The sequence below is a fragment of the Staurois parvus genome, unplaced genomic scaffold (assembly GCF_062004578.1).
Source record: "Staurois parvus isolate SC_StPar_1 unplaced genomic scaffold, SC_StPar_1.0 ptg000132l, whole genome shotgun sequence".
Lineage (NCBI taxonomy): Eukaryota > Metazoa > Chordata > Amphibia > Anura > Ranidae > Staurois > Staurois parvus.
Genome location: NW_028317928.1, coordinates 3,725,138 through 3,744,136, shown reverse-complemented (window position 1 = coordinate 3,744,136; position 18,999 = coordinate 3,725,138). Strand labels below are relative to the sequence as shown.

General features: G+C 53.0%; 1 protein-coding gene across 1 annotated transcript in view; it reads right to left on the bottom strand.

The window, feature by feature from the left end:
• Window positions 1-3,226, bottom strand: part of LOC149466187 (uncharacterized) — a 50,774-nt gene extending 47,548 nt beyond the window's left edge. Inside the window, exons 1-2 of the mRNA XM_089672714.1 lie at window positions 3,014-3,226; window positions 2,812-2,920 (exon numbers count right to left, since the gene is read on the bottom strand). Coding sequence (XP_089528840.1) covers window positions 2,812-2,844 — 33 coding nt within the window. The 5' untranslated portion in view covers window positions 2,845-2,920; window positions 3,014-3,226. The remainder of the gene's footprint in view (window positions 1-2,811; window positions 2,921-3,013) is intronic.
• Window positions 3,227-18,999: the final 15,773 nt, after the last annotated feature.

The window sequence follows — 18,999 nt, the reverse complement described above, 5'->3', positions numbered from 1 at the left end:
CCTCCCTCCACTCCGCAGTTGATCAACTCCATGACCGCATCCTCCCCCTGTCCTGCCCCGACTTGGCTATGACCGCCTACAACAATGCGCTGTCAACAGCCCTTGACTCACTAGCGCCTTTAACCACACGCAACATCAGACCCCGACCGCTCCAGCCCTGGCAGACTGATCACACCAAAACCCTCAAACAACACAGTCGTGCCCTGGAGCGACTATGGCGCAAAACCAAATCCCAACAAGCCTTCACCCGATACAAATCTGCCTTCCACACCTACACCTCCTCCCTCCATACTGCCAAACAAGCCTACTTCCTGACCCTCATCAAGGCCCTCTCCTCCAATCCTCGCCGACTCTTCTCCACCTTCAACTCTCTACTCTCGCCACCCCCACCTCCACCCAGCACCTCACTCACTGCCCTTGAGATTGCCAATCACTTCAAAAACAAGATTGACACAATTCGCAAGGACATTGCCGCAACTCACACGCCTTCTCAACCCGTCCCCTCTCACACAGCTACCCCCTCATCCCCCCTCCCCCTCGACATAACCCACAGGGACTTCGTCGCTGCTCAAACTCCCTCCAACCCCCTTCCCCCTCACTCAGCTACCCCCTCTACACCCCTCTCCCACGGCCCCACCACTGCTCTGACCTCCTCTCCCACCCCACCCTACATTCCTCATACTGAAGCTCCCCCAACACTCCGCACCTTTGACCTTACTACCATCGAAGAAGTCTCCAAGATCCTCTCTGATGCCCGCCTCACCACCTGCCCCCTTGACCCTATCCCCTCACAACTCCTACAACCTCCCTCCCCCTCCATCCTACGCTCCCTCACCCACATCTTCAATCTCTCCCTCTCCTCCGGCACTTTCCCTTCCCCTCTGAAACATGCACACATCACCCCCATACTTAAAAAGCCCTCCCTGGACCCCAATGACCCGAACAACCTCAGACCCATCTCCCTGCTCCCATTTACATCTAAACTCCTCGAGCGCCTAGTCTACGCCCGCCTATGCTCTCACCTCAACGACAACAACCTCCTCGATCCCCTACAGTCCGGCTTCCGTCCCCTACACTCCACCGAAACTGCCTTACTCAAACTCTCCAACGACCTGCTAACCGCCAAAGCTAATGGCCACTATTCAGTGCTCCTACTCCTTGACCTCTCTGCGGCCTTTGACACAGTCGACCATCCCCTCCTCCTCAAAAAACTACACTCCCTCGGCCTCAGAGATTCTGCTCTCTCCTGGCTCTCATCCTACCTGTCACAACGCTCTTTCAGCGTTACCTATAATGCCACCACCTCCCTCTCACTCCCCCTCTCTGTTGGGGTCCCTCAAGGCTCTGTCCTCGGGCCCCTTCTCTTCTCCATCTACACCTCCTCCCTTGGCCAACTCATACACTCTCACGGCTTCAACTACCACCTCTATGCCGACGACACACAAATCTATCTCTCAACCCCCCACCTCACCCCCTCGGTCTCCGCCCGAATCACACACCTGTTGAGCGACATATCAGACTGGATGTCGCTCCACTTCCTTAAACTGAACCTCTCCAAAACCGAGTTTCTTGTCTTCCCTCCAGCCCGGACACCACCCCCCATTGACTTCTCCATCATGTCCAACAACACCACCATCAAACCCGCCCCGCAGGCCAGAGTACTTGGTGTCATTTTGGACTCCAACCTATCCTTCCAGCCCCAAGTCCACTCTTTAACAAACTCGTGCAGACTCCACCTCCGCAACATCGCCAAAATCCGCACGTTCCTAACTCCAGAAACCACTAAACAGCTCATCCACTCCCTCATCATATCACGACTCGACTACTGCAACTCCCTCATCACTGGCCTGCCTCGCCGCTGGCTATCCCCGCTTCAGTCCATCCTGAATACGGCTGCCAGACTCATTCACCTTTCCAACCGCTCCGTTTCCGCCACCCCCCTCTGCCAATCCCTCCACTGGCTTCCGATTGCGCAACGGATCAAATTCAAAATCCTAACGCTGACGTACAAAGCTGTCCACCATACTGCCCCGAACTACATCACTGACCTAATATCCAAGTACCGCCCAGCACGCACACTCCGCTCCTCACAAGACCTCCTTCTCTCTAGTTCCCTGGTCTCCTCCTCCCATGCCCGCCTCCAGGACTTCTCCAGGGTGTCACCCATCCTCTGGAACTCCCTGCCCCAACCCATCAGATTATCACCTACTCTCCTCTCCTTTAGGCGCACCCTGAAAACCCATCTCTTCAGGGAAGCCTACCCCACCCCCTGCTAACCTGCCGACCTCCTCCACTCTTCCTACCACTCCATCCCCCACAGCTATCTCCTCCTGTACCACTATCCCCTCCCTCCTAGATTGTAAGCTTGAAAGAGCAGGGCCCTCGATCCCCTCATGTTTTGCATTGTATTGGTATTGTTCTGTCACATGGTCTGTCCCCCTTTATAATGTCCAGCGCTGAGCGAACTATTGGCGCTTTATAAATACTGTATAATAATACTGTATAATAATAATGTGTGTGGAAAGGCCAGCAGCTCCTAATCTGACAGCTAGACAGGTGCGGGTGTAAAGTCCTCAACACAGTGTGCATCTGGGGTTGTACACCGGCACAGATGTCAGCCGTGGGCATGCAGCCGCTGCATCTACATAGAACTGCCTGCCTGAGGATGCTTGAAACACGTGTGTAAACACGGCCTTCACATGGGTGTATGCTGTCATATGTCCGTGTGAACAAGACGGACACAGTACAACACTCCACAACCAATATCCTCATGGAAACGGTTATACACATCGCCTTTAGTACAATACCCACCGTCTGCGTTCTTCGTGTAATTACGGAGCCCATAAGGTGACGGTACAAGTGAACACGACCTCCCAGAGTAACCTCAGCGCTCAATAGGTCGCGCAAACGCCTGCGTTTGCTGCAGGGACAAGAGAAGGAGGGTAAAGGTGACATGGAGGACCCAACACACTGCAGAGTTCTATTTGGCAAAAAAAAAGAGGAATGTACCTACCTTACCTTTAGTTACTTGATTATATTTCTTTACAATATTTTCCCTGTGACAGGTTCACTTTAAATGACACCAGGTCTAACCCTCCCCTTCAAAACAGTGCTGGGACCCCCTTCTCTCATCACAAGAAGACATTATTACCTCCCTTGCTCACTGGGCACACACTCTCCACAATCACACACTCCCTCTCACACTTGTAGACTACAACAAAATGGCTGACGTCCTTATATCAATGAAACAGCCTATCAATTTTGTGAAATGGCGGACTCCTGGGCAGCTTTTAAATTGGGATAGACTATTTCTGAGTTGAGCTATGCTGAAGAAAAACACCCTCTGCCCAATATCGTAGTTCATAGCAGGAACATTATATGGGCTACAATAAAATGTCCGCCACTTGGACATCAACCAGGAAGTAGCACAGCAGCCGTGAAACGCAAGCAGGAGCCACAGAGCGGAAGTACAACAGGTGTTTCCGGTTGTGGTGATACTCATGTTAGTTCTAGAAAACATGATTTGTATATCGATAATCATTTACATACGAATTAAGACCAGGGCACGTTCCAACGTGATTTAACCCCTCCCCTTCAGAGGATTCCTCCCCCCCTTCCTGACCAGGCATATTTGTGCGATACAGTGCTGCGTTACTTTAACTGACAATTGTGCAGTCATGCAACGCTGCACCCAAATTAAATTTAGGTCCCTTATTCCCCCACGAATATAACTATTTTTTAGGTGGTATTTGATCACCTGTGCGGTTTTTATTTTTTTGTGCTATAAACAAAAAAAGACCGTAAATTTTGAAAGAAAAAAATATTTTTGACTTTTTTCTAGCAAAATGATTTTTTTCTCAAAATTCTCGCTTTTTTAATTTATAGCGCAAAATTTAAAAACCCGCAAAAAAAGGCCGACAATTTTGAAAAAAACACCCAATATTATTTTTCTTTTTCTAGCAAAAACTCAAAAATATATTTTTTTTCTCAAAATTGTCATTTTTTTTATATTTAGAGTGCAAAAAATAAAAACGCAAAAAAGGCTGACAAATTTGAAAAAAAAACAAATATTTTTTACTTTTTTCTAGCAAAAAGTCAAAAATATTTTTTTCTCAAAATTGTCGGTCTTTATAGCGGAAAAAATAAAAACCCACAAAAAAAAAGACAATTTTGAAAATAAACCCCAATATTTTTTACTTTTTCTAGCAAAAAGTCAAAAATATTGTTTTTTTCTCAAAATTGTCGGTCTTTTTTTTATAGCACAAAAAAAATACACAGGCGATCAAATACACACACTGAAAGAAAGCTCTATTTGTGGGAAAAAAGGATGTAAAGGTAATTTGGGTGCAGCATTGCATGACCGCGCAATTGTCAAAGTAACGCAGCGCCATAACGCAAAAAATGGCCTGGTCAGGAAGGGGAGGTAAATCCTCTGGGGGGCGAGGCATAAAACGGCTTCACAGGGAGTGCATTGTTTTCACCAAGTCAGCTGACACATAGGCTTCCATTGTGAGAGGAAGCAGTAAAGCAAAACCATCTTGTGGTGCTGCAAAGCAGGAAGCAGAACCTGACCATGTAATACACAATGTTTGCTGCCTTGATGGACATCTATAATTAGTCATTTTACACAGAAACAAGGTTTTTAAACATGGATATGATTATTTATATCAACAGATTATATTTCACACTTTTTATAGCAAAAAAAAAAGAAAAAGGTTGTATGTTTCCTTTAACAAATTCCCCACAATTTTGCATAGGCCACATAAAAAGTGACCCCCAAAAAATGGCCGCACCGCTACTTCCTGTCTGTCACACGCGCTTCGACAGAACAGCCGGCGCGGTCATTATGGGTATCGTCAACAGTAGAGATGAGCAAATCGAACTCGGCGAAGTGGAATTCGTTTCGAATATTAACAAAATTTCGATTCGCGGCGAATCCGAAAATTAGCAGACTTCGGATGCGCGAATCGAAATTTTTCCTAAAATGGCGGCGACATGTGCGGCGACGGAGCGGGGATGTCTGGGAAGGCGCGCAGACAAGGCGCGCTGACCCATAATGCATTCATTCATGACATGTGATCGCATTAGCCAATCAGCAGCCAGCCAGCCAGCACTGTGTAATGGTCGAGCTATAAATGGCGGCCATTTTAGAATTCTCCATTTGCCTCCAGTCATTCAAGAGAGGCAGACCTGGCTGTATTGAGGGAGAGAGTTAGGGACACAGAAACGTTACTTAGGGCCAGAGAAACGTTACTTAGGGACACAGAAACGTTACTTAGGGCCACAGAAACGTTACTTAGGGCCACAGAAACGTTACTTAGGGCCACAGAATCGTTACTTAGGGACACAGAAACGTTACTTAGGGACACAGAAACGTTACTTAGGGCCACAGAAACGTTACTTAGGGCCACAGAATCGTTACTTAGGGACACAGAAACGTTACTTAGGGACACAGAAACGTTACTTAGGGCCACAGAATCGTTACTTAGGGCCACAGAAACGTTACTTAGGGCCACAGAATCGTTACTTAGGGCCACAGAAACGTTACTTAGGGCCACAGAATCGTTACTTAGGGCCACAGAAACGTTACTTAGGGCCACAGAAACGTTACTTAGGGCCACAGAATCGTTACTTAGGGACACAGAACCGTTACTTAGGGCCACAGAAACGTTACTTAGGGACACAGAATTGTTACTCAGGGACAGACACAGAATTGTTACTGAGGGACACAGAATTGTTACTCAGGGACAGGCACAGAATTGTTTCTGAGGGACACAGAATTGTTACTCAGGGACACAGAATTGTTACTCAGGGACACAGAATTGTTACTCAGGGACACAGAATTGTTACTCAGGGACAGACACAGAATTGTTACTGAGGGACACAGAATTGTTACTCAGGGACACAGAATTGTTACTCAGGGACACAGAATTGTTACTCAGGGACAGACACAGAATTGTTACTGAGGGACACCGAATTGTTACTCAGGGACACATAATTGTTACTGAGGGACACAGAATTGTTACTCAGGGACACAGAATTGTTACTCAGGGACACAGAATTGTTACTCAGGGACAGACACAGAATTGTTACTCAGGGACACAGAATTGTTACTGAGGGACACAGAATTGTTACTGAGGGACACAGAATTGTTACTCAGGGACAGACACAGAATTGTTACTCAGGGACAGACACAGAATTGTTACTGAGGGACACAGAATTGTTACTGAGGGACACAGAATTGTTACTGAGGGACACAGAATTGTTACTGAGGGACACAGAATTGTTACTCAGGGACAGACACAGAATTGTTACCGAGGGACACAGAATTGTTACTGAGGGACACAGAATTGTTACTCAGGGACACAGAATTGTTACTCAGGGACAGACACAGAATTGTTACTCAGGGACACAGAATTGTTACTCAGGGACACAGAATTGTTACTCAGGGACAGACACAGAATTGTTACTGAGGGACACAGAATTGTTACTCAGGGACAGACACAGAATTGTTACTGAGGGACACAGAATTGTTACTGAGGGACACAGAAGTGTTACTGAGGGACACAGAATTGTTACTCAGGGACACAGAATTGTTACTCAGGGACACAGAATTGTTACTCAGGGACACAGAATTGTTACTCAGGGACACATAATCGTTGAATTAAAGAGTATGTCAGACAACATGCAGAGGAGTGGCAGAGGAGGCAATGTTTTAGGAGCGAGCAGACGTGGCAGCAGAGGAAGGGGTCGAGGCAGCACTAGTCGCAGCCAGAGGCCATTGCTCCCGGTGTCATCCAGCGGTCGTGTCTCCACCGACAACCCTGCCGTCATCGATTGGTTGGCTCGGTCGTCTTCCTCTTCCCAGGTCACCTCTGACACCTACAGCCAACGGTCGGTGGGTACGTCAGACACAACCGTTAGTTGGCATGGCCCGGGAGCAAGCCCACTGAAATCACGTGTCCTCTACCTGCCCCTGTCCTTTGGTGTTCCCTCACCAAGCAAAGTATCGCATGCTGTGGGCTCAGCCCCACTGTACAGTGAGGAAGAGCTAACAGAGGGCGGTCAGGAACGGGGGGAGACATCCGCCTCTTCAGCAGCCAGGCGAAGAAGTAGTGGCGAGGAGAGTGGCTCGGTAGCCGGTCTAGAGACAGGTCTGTCTCCTGACCCACACGCAGCCGAGGGGGCTAGTAGTGAGGCGGAGACCCTAATTGATGATGATGAGGCTGATCGCACTTGGCAGCCTCGTCGTCAGGCTATTGCTTCCGCATCATCAGGAGAAGAGGGTGGCAGCTTGGCAGCGAGCAAAACAGTCGGTGGGTTGCCCAGGAGGCAGCAGGGTCGCAGCAGTGTCAGTGGAGGCAAACGGCCACGGAGTAGAGCACCAGCTCCACTGCAGCCTACCACCACGGCCAGTAGTGGTGCCGGTGTGCACGGAGGAAGTAGCAGTCAGCCAGTGAGGAGTATCGGGGGCAAAGTTTCCTACTCGGCGGTGTGGCAATTTTTCGTCAAGCCGCCCGAGGAAGTAAACGTAGCCGTATGTCGACTATGTGGCCAGAAAGTCAAGCGTGGCCAGGGGGCCCATGTTGGGACTACAGCGTTGCGGCAGCATATGCAGCGTCGCCATTTGGTGGCCTGGGAAAACCGTGATAAAGATACGGCGGTTCTGCCTGCCCCAGCCCCCGCTCCATCACCCGCTCCGTTACTTGCTCCGTCACCCGACGTCAATCGCCCTCTATCAGCCAGTCAAGGCTCCAACACCTCTGCTGAGGGGAGTTGTCGCTCATTGGCATCTTCCGCTCGTTCAGATGCTCCTTCTCTGTCAGGGCAGGAGCTGAGGAACGGACAGGCAGGCCTAACAATGTAACGCACTGGCTGACGACAACCACCACCCACAGACCGAAGTCCCTCAGGGCGCGGAGTCTAAGTCCCAGGCTGCCCTTCACCAGGGCCCCTGATGGTGGGGATGGACTTGACGCAGCCAGGAACCAGGTCGCGGCCCCCGAGACACCTCAGCTGCGGTAATGGCCGCCGCCAATGGCGTGTAGCTGGTGGAAGAGACAAAAGAGTAGTCAGACAAGCCGGGGTCAACAACAACAGGACAGAACAGTACAGGACAGCAGACGAGAATCACAGGTCACGAGCCGGGTTCAGCAACAGAGGGTCAGATCAAAGGAGAATACAAAAAATAGTCAAGACAAGCCGAATCAGATACCAGGAGAGTCACGAGAGTCAGAACAGAGTAACAGCAACACAAAGACACAAGACACAAGTGCAAAGAGCATGTGCGGGCCACAGGCTTATATGTCATCAGCCACACCCCTCTGGAGGATGGACCACAGAAACCTGAAGGCATAAAAGGGCTCCCATCATGCACAGCAGAATCCAAGATGGACACCAGCACATGAAGTAACATAACCACAGGGAAAAGGTAGGACCTTGACAGTACCTCCCCCTCAAGGGCCCCTCCCCCTCCGCGGCTCAACAAAAGGTTTCTGAGGAAAGCGGGTATGAAAAGCGCGGAGGAGGGCAGGAGCATGGACATCCGCGGAAGGAACCCAGGAACGCTCCTCGGGACCATAACCACGCCAATGAACCAGGAACTGTAATTGACCGCGCACCAATCGAGAGTCCAGGATCCGGCTCACCTCATACTCCTCATGACCGTCAACCCGGACAGGACGGGGCCGAGGAAGAGAGGTAGTGAAGCGATTGCAGATCAGAGGTTTCAACAGGGAAACATGAAAGATATTGGAGATCCGCATCCCAGACGGAAGGGCAAGTGCATAGGCCACCGGATTCACTTTGCGGAGAATGCGGAAAGGACCGACAAAACGGGGAGCCAGTTTGGGTGTGGGCACCCGAAGATTGAGGTTGCGAGTAGACAACCACACCCGATCGCCGACCTGGTATGAAGGAGCGGGCAACCGTCTGCGATCAGCCTGGAACTTCTGGCGCTGAGCTGAGTCCCTCAAGGCCCTCTGGATCTGCCCCCAAGAAGAACGCAGGGCAGCAAGATGGTTCTCCACAGCCGGAATGTCCTGTGGTGAGAACCTCTCAGGTAATACCGCGGGTTGAAACCCATAGTTGGCCATGAAGGGAGACATCCCGGTGGAGGAGTTGACCGCCGAGTTCCTGGCAAACTCTGCCCACGGCAGGAGATCGGCCCAATCATCCTGATGGTCTGAAATATAACACCGAAGGAATTGTTCTAAGGCCTGATTGGAACGCTCCGCAGCCCCATTGGACTGCGGGTGGTAGGCTGATGAAAAGGAGAGACTAATACCCAACTGGGAGCAGAAGGCACGCCAGAATCTGGACACGAACTGACTCCCGCGGTCTGAGACAATCACCTTAGGTAACCCATGCAGGCGAAAAATCTCCCTGGAAAAGACCATGGCCAGTTCCTGCGCTGTGGGTAATTTCCTGAGTGGAATGCAATGGCACATCTTGGAAAACCGATCGACGATCATGAGGATGACCGTATGACCCCGAGACACCGGGAGGTCTACAATAAAGTCCATCCCTAGATGTGACCAAGGACGCTCCCCATTGGGAATGGGTTGCAGAAGACCCAAAGGGAGATGCCGTGGAGACTTATTCTGGGCACAGATCGAACATGCCGCTACATAAGAGGCAATGTCGGCACGGAGGGTTGGCCACCAGAATAAGCGAGAGACGACCCAACACAGCTGGTTCTTCCCTGGATGCCCGGCAGTTTTGGCGTTATGGTAGGTACGCAGCAGGCGGGTGCGCAATCCCTCGGGTACGAAACATCTACCCTCCGGCCTCCCGGGAGGAGCATCAGTTTGAGCCGCCAAAATCTGCTCCCCAAGGGGAGAGGTCAGACTGGTGCGAATGGCAGCCAGGATCTGATCTGGAGGTATAAGTGAGATTGGCTCAGAGTCCTCCCTGGACAATTCAGAGTATTGCCGTGATAACGCATCAGCCCTGACATTCTTGGAACCAGGCAAATATGAAACCACATAGTTGAAGCGTGACAAGAACAGAGCCCATCTGGCCTGGCGGGGTGTCAATCTCTTGGCCTCCGAAAGATAAGTCAGGTTCTTGTGATCGGTAAGAATGAGGACCGGAACCGCGGAACCCTCGAGCAGGTGCCTCCATTCCTTGAGAGCCAGAATGATGACCAACAACTCCCGATCTCCAATCTGGTAGTTGCACTCAGCCGAGGAAAGCTTCCTGGAGTAGAACCCGCAGGGAAGTAGGGGTCCATCGGGTGACCGACGCTGAGACAGGAGAGCCCCTACTCCCGTCTCGGAAGCATCAACTTCGAGGACGAAGGGCAACCCAGGATTGGGATGCGAAAGAATCGGAGCCGAAGCAAAGGCAGCTTTCAGAGCCTCGAAAGCTCTGATGACCTCGGATGGCCACTCGTGAGGGTTACTCCCCTTCTTGGTTAGGTCAGAGAGAGGCTTTGCCAATGTGGAGAAGTTCCTGATGAACTTCCGATAGTAGTTGGCAAAACCCAGAAAGCGCTGAATGGGCCGAAGACCATTGGGACGAGGCCACTGCAGAACTGCCGCAACCTTCTGAGGGTCCATGGAAAATCCCTCCGCGGAAATTATGTAGCCCAAAAAGGCAACCTGGGATCGATGGAACTCGCACTTCTCGAGTTTACAAAAGAGTCCGTTCTCACGCAATCGTTGCAGCACCTGCTTAACATCCTGGACATGGGACTCCATGGAGGTAGAGTAAACCAAGATGTCATCCAGGTAAACCACTACGCATTGCTGCAACAAATCACGAAGGACATCGTTTATGAATTCCTGAAAGACCGCGGGCGCGTTACACAATCCGAAGGGCATCACCAGGTATTCGTAGTGCCCAGTTCTGGTGTTAAACGCGGTCTTCCACTCATCCCCCTGTCTGATCCGTACGAGGTTGTACGCCGCCCTAAGGTCGAGTTTGGTAAAGACCGTTGCTCCCTTAAGGCGGTCGAATAACTCAGAAATCAAAGGAATTGGATATGCATTTTTAATGGTAATCCGATTGAGACCCCTATAATCGATGCAGGGCCTCAATTCCCCACCTTTCTTCTTTACGAAAAAAAACCCCGCTCCTGCTGGGGAAGTAGACTTACGAATGTGCCCCCGGGAAAGCGCATCCACCACGTACTCCTCCATGACCTTATTCTCCGCAACCGAGAGAGGGTACACCCTGCCACGTGGAGGAGTGGCCCCGGGTTGCAGGGATATGGCGCAGTCGTAAGGACGATGCGGTGGTAAGGTACCAGCGCGTACCTTATCGAACACGTCCCGGTATTTCCCATAGTCGGTGGGCAACGCAGAGTCCGAGGAGGCACACAATACCTTAACCGGCCCCCGGATGCACCCGGCCCCACACTGTGGAGACCATGAGAGAATCTCGGCTGTTTGCCAATTGAAGGTAGGATTGTGCCTCTGGAGCCAGGGATACCCCAAAACCACCGAATAGTGTGGGGAAGAAATCACCTGAAAACAGGCCAACTCCCTGTGAACAGCCCCAATGGCTACCTCTATTGGCAGGGTCTCGTGGGTAACCTGCGGCGGCTGCAGGGGCCTGCCATCTATTGCTTCGAGAACCAATGGGGCAGCACGAGCCTGCAGGGGAATGGAGTGCTGCGCAGCAAACGAGCTGTCCAAGAACAACCCACCGGCCCCAGAGTCTACCAACGCCTGGGCCGTCACCGAGCCCCCTGTCCAAGAAAGGACCACGGTGATCAGTGGCTTATCCTTGCGGAACGCCGGGGACGAGGAAACTCCACCCAAGATCTGTCCCCGACATGATCTCAGGTGCGAGCGTTTCCCGGACGGACCGGACAAGACTGCCGAAAGTGCCCACCGAGGCCACAGTACAGGCAGCGACCCTCCCGACGCCGAGCGGCCCGCTCCCCCTCGGAAAGGCGAGCAAACCCCAGCTGCATGGGTTCCCCACCAGACAAGCTATCCCCAGGAGGCGTGGGAGGAGAGGGAGGAACGGGTGGGACAGAAAACGCAGGTGCCAGTCGATTGGAAGGCCTCCGCAGGCGTTCCTTGAGTGAAGGCCTCTCCCTGAGCCTGGTGTCAATCAGGATCAGGAAAGAGATGAGCTCCTCCAACACCACAGGCAGTTCCTTAGCTGCAATCTCGTCCTTCAATGAGTCAGAAAGACCCTGAGAAAACGCAGCCACCAGAGCCTCATTGTTCCAACCGACCTCTGCCGCCAGGGTACGAAACTCTATAGCGTACTTGGCCACGGTCCGTGAACCCTGATGCATGGTCATGAGCAGCTTGGCCGCCGAGGCGGAACGAGCCGGTACGTCGAATACCCTACGGAAGGCATCGACAAAACCAGAAAAATCTTGAATCACCGGGTCGTTCCTCTCCCATAAGGGATTTGCCCAGGCCAAGGCCTTGTCTGAGAGTAGTGAGATGAGGAACCCCACCTTTGACCTCTCAGACGGAAAGGCGTGGGGTATTAATTCAAAATAAATACCCACCTGGTTGAGGAACCCACGACACTGACTCGGCTCACCCCCAAAGCGCTGTGGAAGAGGGGCTGAACCGGTCATACCTCTGGACACCGCGGGTGCATCAGCCGCGGCGGTAGGCACAGCAAGCGGAACAGCAGCGGAAGCGACCACCGGAGCGACAACCGGCCTAATAACACCAGGAGTAAGGTGCGCGGTGCGTGCAAGCAGAGTTTGCAACGCCTGAGCGAACTGATCCAACAGGTGATCCTGTTGATCGAGTCTGGCGACTAGCATTGGGAGCGAAGGCGTGCCTGCACCGTCAGGGTTCATGGCACTTGTGTAATGTCAGGGCAGGAGCTGAGGAACGGACAGGCAGGCCTAACAATGTAACGCACTGGCTGACGACAACCACCACCCACAGACCGAAGTCCCTCAGGGCGCGGAGTCTAAGTCCCAGGCTGCCCTTCACCAGGGCCCCTGATGGTGGGGATGGACTTGACGCAGCCAGGAACCAGGTCGCGGCCCCCGAGACACCTCAGCTGCGGTAATGGCCGTCGCCAATGGCGTGTAGCTGGTGGAAGAGACAAAAGAGTAGTCAGACAAGCCGGGGTCAACAACAACAGGACAGGACAGTACAGGACAGCAGACGAGAATCACAGGTCACGAGCCGGGTTCAGCAACAGAGGGTCAGATCAAAGGAGAATACAAAAAATAGTCAAGACAAGCCGAATCAGATACCAGGAGAGTCACGAGAGTCAGAACAGAGTAACAGCAACACAAAGACACAAGACACAAGTGCAAAGAGCATGTGCGGGCCACAGGCTTATATGTCATCAGCCACACCCCTCTGGAGGATGGACCACAGAAACCTGAAGGCATAAAAGGGCTCCCATCATGCACAGCAGAATCCAAGATGGACACCAGCACATGAAGTAACATAACCACAGGGAAAAGGTAGGACCTTGACATTCTCCTGCTACTCCTCTTCACGGATTCCGTCAGCAGTCTTTCTTGGAATCCGTTTCCAAGAGACAACAGTTTGCGAGCACGCACCCGACGGTGCAGAAGCTGAACGTCCTCCTGTCCAAGTTGCTGGTGCTGCAGTCCCTCCCTTTCCAAGTGGTGGACTCAGCACCTTTCCGAGAAATGATGGCTTGTGCCGCGCCGCGGTGGAGAGTGCCAAGCCGTCATTTCTTCGCCAAAAAGGCAGTGCCAGCCCTGCATTCACATGTAGAAGAGATGGTGGGCCAGTCTTTGAGCATGTCGGTCTCTGCCAAAGTGCACGGCAGTGCCGACGTGTGGAGCTGTAACTACGGTCAGGGACAGTATATGTCATTTACGGCCCACTGGGTGAACGTGGTGCCGGCACAGCCGCACCAGCAACTTGGACAGGTCACGCCGCTTTTGCCTCCACGTTTGCACGTCCTCGGTCCACAAAAGATGTCCGCCTCTACCACCTCTTCTTCCGCCGTGTCCTCAGCCGCCACCCCCGTGCCAAGTCCCATTACCCGACCGGCATATCACATGTGCAGGGCGTAACGGTGTCACGCTGTGCTGCACCTGGTATGCCTTGGCGAACGTAGTCACACAGGGGAGGAACTTCTGAGTGTAATGAACAGAGAAATCGACAGATGGCTGTCTCCGCGCAAACTGAAAATTGGAACCATGTTGACCGACAACGGAAAGAACATGGTGTCTGCTCTGCGTCAAGGAAGGTTGTGCCATGCGCCATGCATGGCTCACGTGTTCAATCTGGTTGTCAAGCGGTTCCTAAAATCCACCATTCCACTGCAAGACATCCTTAAAATGTCACGTAAACTTTGCATGCATTTCAGCTATTCCTACACCGCAAAGCACACCCTCCTTGAGCTGCAGCGGCAGAACGGAATTCCACAGCATCGCCTGATCTGCGACGTTGCAACAAGGTGGAATTCAACCCTACACATGTTAGACCGCCTTTACGAACAGCGAAAGGCCATCACCGATTTCCTGATGTTACAAGCGGATAAAGGTACTCCCCTGTGTAACTTCGATGTCAGCCATTGGCAGCTCATGCGTGACACCTGCCGCTTGCTCAGGCCCTTTGAGGAGGCCACGCTATTCGTGAGTCGGCAGGACTATGGGATGAACGACGTCATTCCTCTGTTGCACGTCCTGGAACAAATGCTGTTAACAATGGCTGGTCAGGGTGCGGTAGACGTGGCGCACAGATCTCAACGCCACATGACCCCTGTGGGGGCAGGACAGGAAGAAGAGGAGGAGGTAGAGGAGGACATTTGTGCTCAGGAATTATTGAGTGAAATGGGTGGTTTTTCCACTCAGCGGACAGGAGTGGAGGAGCAGGAGCATCTGGTAGAGGAGGAGGAGACAGAGGACCCAGACGCACCGTGGCAGTATGCTGTGGAGATGGAGGCAGGGAGTCCCTCGCATTCCTTGGCACAAATGGCCCATAGCATGCTCGGTTGCTTGCGTAGCGACAGCCGAATAATAACCATCAGACAGAGGGATGACTTTTGGCTGTCCACCTTGTTGGACCCTCGCTACCGTTCAAAAATGGTGGCCTTTTTCACACCTGCTGAGAGGGAGGCCAAAATAACGTACTATAAAAATCACCTATGTAGTCAGTTGGTCTCTGCCTTTCTGCGCCAACGTCCATCCTCAGACACTGTGGGCCCTGTGCGCTCGCGTTCCGCTGCCATGGCAGCAGGGGAGGGGTGGGGTGGTAGGAGCAGTGGCAGCTCCACCAGCAGCGGCTGCCTCAGTCTGCAGTCGATGATGAGTAGCTTTCTTCACCAGCGCAGTGAGGAAACTACTAACCAGCCGCAGCAGCATCAGGTGGACCTGGAGCAGGACCTCAAACAACAGGCTTGGGCCTACTTGGACAGCACCCTGCCAACCGAGGTAGACAATCCCCTTGACTACTGGGCAACGAAACTTGACCTTTGGCCCCAACTAGCTGAATTTGCCCTTGAAAGGCTGTCATGCCCGGCCAGTAGCGTGGCATCGGAGCGCGTGTTTAGTGCGGCAGGAGGTATTGTAACTCCGCGGAGGACACGACTGTCCACCCAAAGTGTGGAGAGACTCACGTTTGTGAAAATGAATCAGGCGTGGATTAGTCTGGATTTCAAACCACCAGTTCCTGACACAACTGACTAAATCCGCCATGAATCATGCCCCAAACATGTGCCACTTTCAGGTCTCCTCACACTGCTGGTGTGTTACATTTTTTGTCATAGGGTGCTGGCAGATTACGGGCCTCCCATTGCTGCTGCCAGGCCCGTAATCTGCCATGGGCCCCTGTACCGCCTCCTCATGCTGCTGCCAGGTCCAGAGTCTCTCATGGGTCCCTGTACGGCCTCCCATTGCTGCTGTCTCCATCGCCACACTCTGCCATGTGCCACTTTCAGGTCTCCTCACACTGCTGGTGTGTTCCATTTTTTGTCATAGGGTGCTGGCAGATTACGGGCCTCCCATTGCTGCTGCCAGGCCTGTAATCTGCCATGGGCCCCTGTACCGCCTCCTCATGCTGCTGCCAGGTCCAGAGTCTCTCATGGGTCCCTGTACGGCCTCCCATTGCTGCTGTCTCCATCGCCACACTCTGCCATGTGCCACTTTCAGGTCTCCTCACACTGCTGGTGTGTTACATTTTTTGTCATAGGGTGCTGGCAGATTACGGGCCTCCCATTGCTGCTGCCAGGCCCGTAATCTGCCATGGGCCCCAGTACCGCCTCCTCATGCTGCTGCCAGGTCCAGAGTCTCTCATGGGTCCCTGTACGGCCTCCCATTGCTGCTGTCTCCATCGCCACACTCTGCCATGTGCCACTTTCAGGTCTCCTCACACTGCTGGTGTGTTCCATTTTTTGTCATAGGGTGCTGGCAGATTACGGGCCTCCCATTGCTGCTGCCAGGCCCGTAATCTGCCATGGGCCCCAGTACCGCCTCCTCATGCTGCTGCCAGGTCCAGAGTGTCTCATGGGTCCCTGTACGGCCTCCCATTGCTGCTGTCTCCATCGCCACACTCTGCCATGTGCCACTTTCAGGTCTCCTCACACTGCTGGTGTGTTCCATTTTTTGTCATAGGGTGCTGGCAGATTACGGGCCTCCCATTGCTGCTGCCAGGCCCATAATCTGCCATGGGCCCCAGTACCGCCTCCTCATGCTGCTGCCAGGTCCAGAGTGTCTCATGCGTCCCTGTACGGCCTCCCATTGCTGCTGTCTCCATCGCCACACTCTGCCATGTGCCACTTTCAGGTCTCCTCACACTGCTGGTGTGTTCCATTTTTTGTCATAGGGTGCTGGCAGATTACGGGCCTCCCATTGCTGCTGCCAGGCCCGTAATCTGCCATGGGCCCCTGTACCGCCTCCTCATGCTGCTGCCAGGTCCACAGTGTCTCATGGGTCCCTGTACGGCCTCCCATTGCTGCTGTCTCCATCGCCACACTCTGCCATGTGCCACTTTCAGGTCTCTTCACACTGCTGGTGTGTTACATTTTTTGTCATAGGGTGCTGGCAGATTACGGGCCTCCCATTGCTGCTGCCAGGCCCGTAATCTGCCATGGGCCCCAGTACCGCCTCCTCATGCTGCTGCCAGGTCCAGAGTCTCTCATGGGTCCCTGTACGGCCTCCCATTGCTGCTGTCTCCATCGCCACACTCTGCCATGTGCCACTTTCAGGTCTCCTCACACTGCTGGTGGGTTCCATTTTTTGTCATAGGGTGCTGGCAGATTACGGGCCTCCCATTGCTGCTGCCAGGCCCGTAATCTGCCATGGGCCCCAGTACCGCCTCCTCATGCTGCTGCCAGGTCCAGAGTCTCTCATGGGTCCCTGTACGGCCTCCCATTGCAGCTGTCTCCATCGCCACACTCTGCCATGTGCCACTTTCAGGTCTCCTCACACTGCTGGTGTGTTACATTTTTTGTCATAGGGTGCTGGCAGATTACGGGCCTCCCATTGCTGCTGCCAGGCCCGTAATCTGCCATGGGCCCCATTACCGCCTCCTCATGCTGCTGCCAGGTCCAGAGTGTCTCATGGGTCCCTGTACGGCCTCCCATTGCAGCTGTCTCCATCGCCACACTCTGCCATGTGCCACTTTCAGGTCTCCTCACACTGCTGGTGTGTTCCATTTTTTGTCATAGGGTGCTGGCAGATTACGGGCCTCCCATTGCTGCTGCCAGGCCCGTAATCTGCCATGGGCCCCTGTACCGCCTCCTCATGCTGCTGCCAGGTCCACAGTGTCTCATGGGTCCCTGTACGGCCTCCCATTGCTGCTGTCTCCATCGCCACACTCTGCCATGTGCCACTTTCAGGTCTCCTCATACTGCTGGTGGGTTCCATTTTTTGTCATAGGATGCTGGCAGATTACGGGCCTCCCATTGCTGCTGCCAGGCCCGTAATCTGCCATGGGCCCCCGTACCGCCTCCTCATGCTGCTGCCAGGTCCAGAGTCTCTCATGGGTCCCTGTACGGCCTCCCATTGCTGCTGTCTCCATCGCCACACTCTGCCATGTGCCACTTTCAGGTCTCCTCACACTGCTGGTGTGTTACATTTTTTGTCATAGGGTGCTGGCAGATTACGGGCCTCCCATTGCTGCTGCCAGGCCCGTAATCTGCCATGGGCCCCTGTACCGCCTCCTCATGCTGCTGCCAGGTCCACAGTGTCTCATGGGTCCCTGTACGGCCTCCCATTGCTGCTGTCTCCATCGCCACACTCTGCCATGTGCCACTTTCAGGTCTCCTCACACTGCTGGTGGGTTCCATTTTTTGTCATACGGTGCTGGCAGATTACGGGCCTCCCATTGCTGCTGCCAGGCCCGTAATCTGCCATGGGCCCCCGTACCGACTCCTCATGCTGTGACGTTGCAACAAGGTGGAATTCAACCCTACATATGTTAGACTGCCTTTACGAACAGCGAAAGGCCATCACAGATTTCCTGATGTTACAAGCGGATAAAGGTACTCCCTGTGTAACTTAGATGTCAGCCATTGGCAGCTCATGCGTGACACCTGCCGCTTGCTCAGGCCCTTTGAGGAGGCCACGCTATTCGTGAGTCGGCAGGACTATGGGATGAACGACGTCATTCCTCTGTTGCACGTCCTGGAACAAATGCTGTTAACAATGGCTGGTCAGGGTGCGGTAGACGTGGCGCACAGATCTCAACGCCACATGACCCCTGTGGGGGCAGGACAGGAAGAAGAGGAGGAGGTAGAGGAGGACATTGGTGCTCAGGAATTATTGAGTGAAATGGGTGGTTTTTCCACTCAGCGGACAGGAGTGGAGGAGCAGGAGCATCTGGTAGAGGAGGAGGAGGAGGAGACAGAGGACCCAGACGCACCGTGGCAGTATGCTGTGGAGATGGAGGCAGGGAGTCCCTCGCATTCCTTGGCACAAATGGCCCATAGCATGCTCGGTTGCTTGCGTAGCGACAGCCGAATAATAACCATCAGACAGAGGGATGACTTTTGGCTGTCCACCTTGTTGGACCCTCGCTACCGTTCAAAAATGGTGGCCTTTTTCACACCTGCTGAGAGGGAGGCCAAAATAAAGTACTA